The sequence below is a fragment of the Pygoscelis adeliae genome, unplaced genomic scaffold, assembly GCF_000699105.1.
Source record: "Pygoscelis adeliae isolate BGI_AS28 unplaced genomic scaffold, ASM69910v1 Scaffold135, whole genome shotgun sequence".
Classification (NCBI taxonomy): domain Eukaryota; kingdom Metazoa; phylum Chordata; class Aves; order Sphenisciformes; family Spheniscidae; genus Pygoscelis; species Pygoscelis adeliae.
The window spans coordinates 3,193,132-3,196,197 of NW_008824908.1; the positions used below are offsets into that span (position 1 = coordinate 3,193,132).

The 3,066-nt window shown below is 45.3% G+C and overlaps 1 protein-coding gene across 1 annotated transcript in view; it reads left to right on the plus strand.

Moving 5' to 3' along the window:
* The window catches only part of LOC103917739, a 39,803-nt gene that overhangs the window by 30,734 nt on the left and 6,003 nt on the right, over positions 1-3,066 (plus strand). Inside the window, exon 13 of the mRNA XM_009324929.1 lies at positions 741-842. Coding sequence (XP_009323204.1) covers positions 741-842 — 102 coding nt within the window. The remainder of the gene's footprint in view (positions 1-740; positions 843-3,066) is intronic.

Consider the following 3,066-nt stretch of genomic DNA (forward strand, 5'->3'; position numbering starts at 1 on the left):
CATGGGCAGGCAGGTGTTCAGCCATCTCCAGGAAAGCAGGGCTCCCTCATGCGTAATGGTTACTTGGGAAGACAAACGCCATCACTCCAAACGTCCCCCCCTTCCTTCTTCTTCCCCCAGTTTATGTACTGATCATGACGTCACATGGTATGGAATACCCCTTTGGCCAGTTTGGGTCAGCTGTCCTGGCTGTGCCCCCTCCCAGCTTCTTGTGCCCCTCCAGCCTTCTCAGTCAGTAGAGCATGGGGAGCTGGAAAGTCCTTGACTAGTATAAACACTACTTAGCAACAACTAAAACATCGGTGTGTTATCAACATTGTTCTCACCCTGAATCCAAAACACAGCACTGTACCAGCTACTAGGAAGGAAATTAACTCTATCCCTGCCAAAACCAGGACATGGGGGAATCAAAGGCATTTGATTGTGCTGAAGCTTACTTTTTATTCAATTTTCTACACAGACAACATAGAGAACTTCTCTATCTGCAACGAAATGTTCATGATTGATAGTATGGGAGTGGCATAGACATCCAGGGTTATGTTTTACCTCTTAACAGGCCATAATTATGTTCACATTTTTATTTTTTCATACGCACGTGTGTGTATACGTATATTATATATGTCATGTATCAACTAATAGTATAAACTTGGTTATACCAAAATCAAAGTATAACTTTGATCTGTTTGTGTATATGACCCTTCGGCATCCTAATGACCAATTCTAACCATGTTTTTCAACAGGAGACTTTTCATATCACCTCAGACTCAGAAGCAACACTTGTTGTTCATATTACACAGGAACTCACAGAAGCTTTGAAGGCCTTTTGTGAAAAAAAAGCAGCAGTAAGTAACTTAATCTTGACCAGAGCTGTTTTACCACTGGGAGGAAAGGAGTTGTTGAATTCATTGTCTTAACACCTGTTACGTCAAACTGTAATAGTTCAGGCATAGGTCAAAAACCCCCAGTTAAATATACTTTAATTTTTTTTACAATTTCTAATTACCAAATACGTTAATTGCATGGCACATTTCTGTTAGTTTTCCATCATCTTCCATCTGTTTTGGTTTTCTTTTGCATGCGTTCTCCCCCTGTTTTGGGCACCATTTTGCTTCATGATGTCTGGTTGTCATGCTTCCTTTGCAGCTAGTCCCTTGCGTGATAGCTTTTCTTCTAAGATTAGTCAAGTTTTAAGTGCTACCCAAATGTGTCACTTCTTTCTTTTGTGGGCATGTGGATAAGTCTTTCTTATTGGTGACTTGTAGCTCTGCTCCCACTTGAGAGCTTTCATCTGTTAAGACTAAGGTAGATAAGATGTTCCTGTCTTTCTGTTGGCCCTTACAAACCTCCATAGCTTTTTTGCATAAAAGCTGAATACCTGTAGAAAAAAGGTCTGAAGAAGGACCAGAATCTGTACAAAAATGACTCGTCACATCTGGCAGCTACTGGTTCACAAAATTCAGCACGTGTTTTTCTGAAAGATATTTCAGAGTGGTTTCTTAGGCATTGATAATATATTCCATGTCAGCTGAGCTATGGTAACTGTCTTTGTGCAGATGCCACCACCACCTTTTTGAGAGCTACGCTTTCAAAATGTCATGCATTTGAATATAATACAGTTCTCATGAGCTAGTTAAAAATTGTCATAGCTTAATCTCAGGCAGTAGCTGAGCCTTCCATTCTGCGTTCCCCAGCTAGAGACAGGTTTTGCATATCACAGAATCATAGAACGGTTTGGGGTGGGCTCAAAGCCCCATCCAACCTGGCCTTGAACACTTCCAGGGATGGGGCATCCATAACTTCTCTGGGCAACATGTTCCAGTGCCTCACCACCCTCATAGTGAAGAATTTCTTCCTTATATCTAATATAAATCTACCCTCTTTCAGTTTAAAACCATTACCCCTTGTCCTATCACTACATGCCCTTGTAAAAAGTGCCTCTCCAGCTTTCTTGTAGGCCCCTTTCAGGTACTGGAAGGCTGCTATATGGTCTCCCCAGAGCCTTCTTTTCTCCAGGCTGAACAACCCAACTCTCTCAGCCTGTCTTCATACGAGAGATGCTCCAGCCCTCTGATTATCTTTGTGGCCCTCCTCTGGACCCGCTCCAACAGGTCCATGTCCTCCTTATGTTGGGGGCCCCAGAGCTGAACGCAGTACTCCAGGTGGGGTCTCACGAGAGTGGAGTAGAGGGGGAGAATCACCTCCCTCGACCTGCTGGTCACGCTTCTTTTAAGGCAGCCCAGGATACGGTTGGCCTTCTGGGCTGCAAGCGCACATTGCCGGGTCATGTTGAGCTTCTCATCAACCAACACCCCAAGTCCTTTTCCTCAGGGCTGCTCTCAATCCATTCTCCGCCCAGCCTGTATTTGTGCTTGGGATTGCCCCGACCTATGTGCAGGACCTTACACTTGGCCTTGTTAAACTTCATGAGGTTCGCACAGGCCCACCTCTCAAGTCTGTCAAGGTCCCTCTGGATGGCATCCCTTCCCTCCAGTGTGTCAGTCGCACCACACAACGTGGTGTCGTTGGCAAACTTGCTGAGGGTCCCCTCAATCCCACTGTCCATGTCACCGACAAAGATGTTAAACGGTGCCGGTCCCAATAGCGACCCCTGAGGAACACCACTTGTCACTGGTCTCCACTTGGACATCGAGCTGTTGACTGCAACTTTTTGAGTGCGACCGTCCAGCCACTTCCTTATCTATGCAGTGTTCCATCTGTCAAATCCATGTCTCTCCAATTTAGAGACGAGGATGTCGTGTGGGACAGTGTCAAATGCTTTGCACAAGTCCAGGTAGATGACATCAGTTGCTCTTCCCTTATCCACCAACGCTGTAACCCCATCGTAGAAGGCCACCAGATTTGTCAGGTACGATTTGCCCTTTGTGAAGCCATGTTGGCTGTCACCAATCACCTCCTTATTTTCCATGTACCTTACCATAGTTTCCAGGAGGATCTGCTCCATGATCTTGCCGGGCATAGAGGTGAGACTGACTGGCCTGTAGTTCCCCGGGTCTTCCTTTTTTCCCTTTTTAAAAATGGGGGTTATGTTTCCCCTTTTCCAGTCAG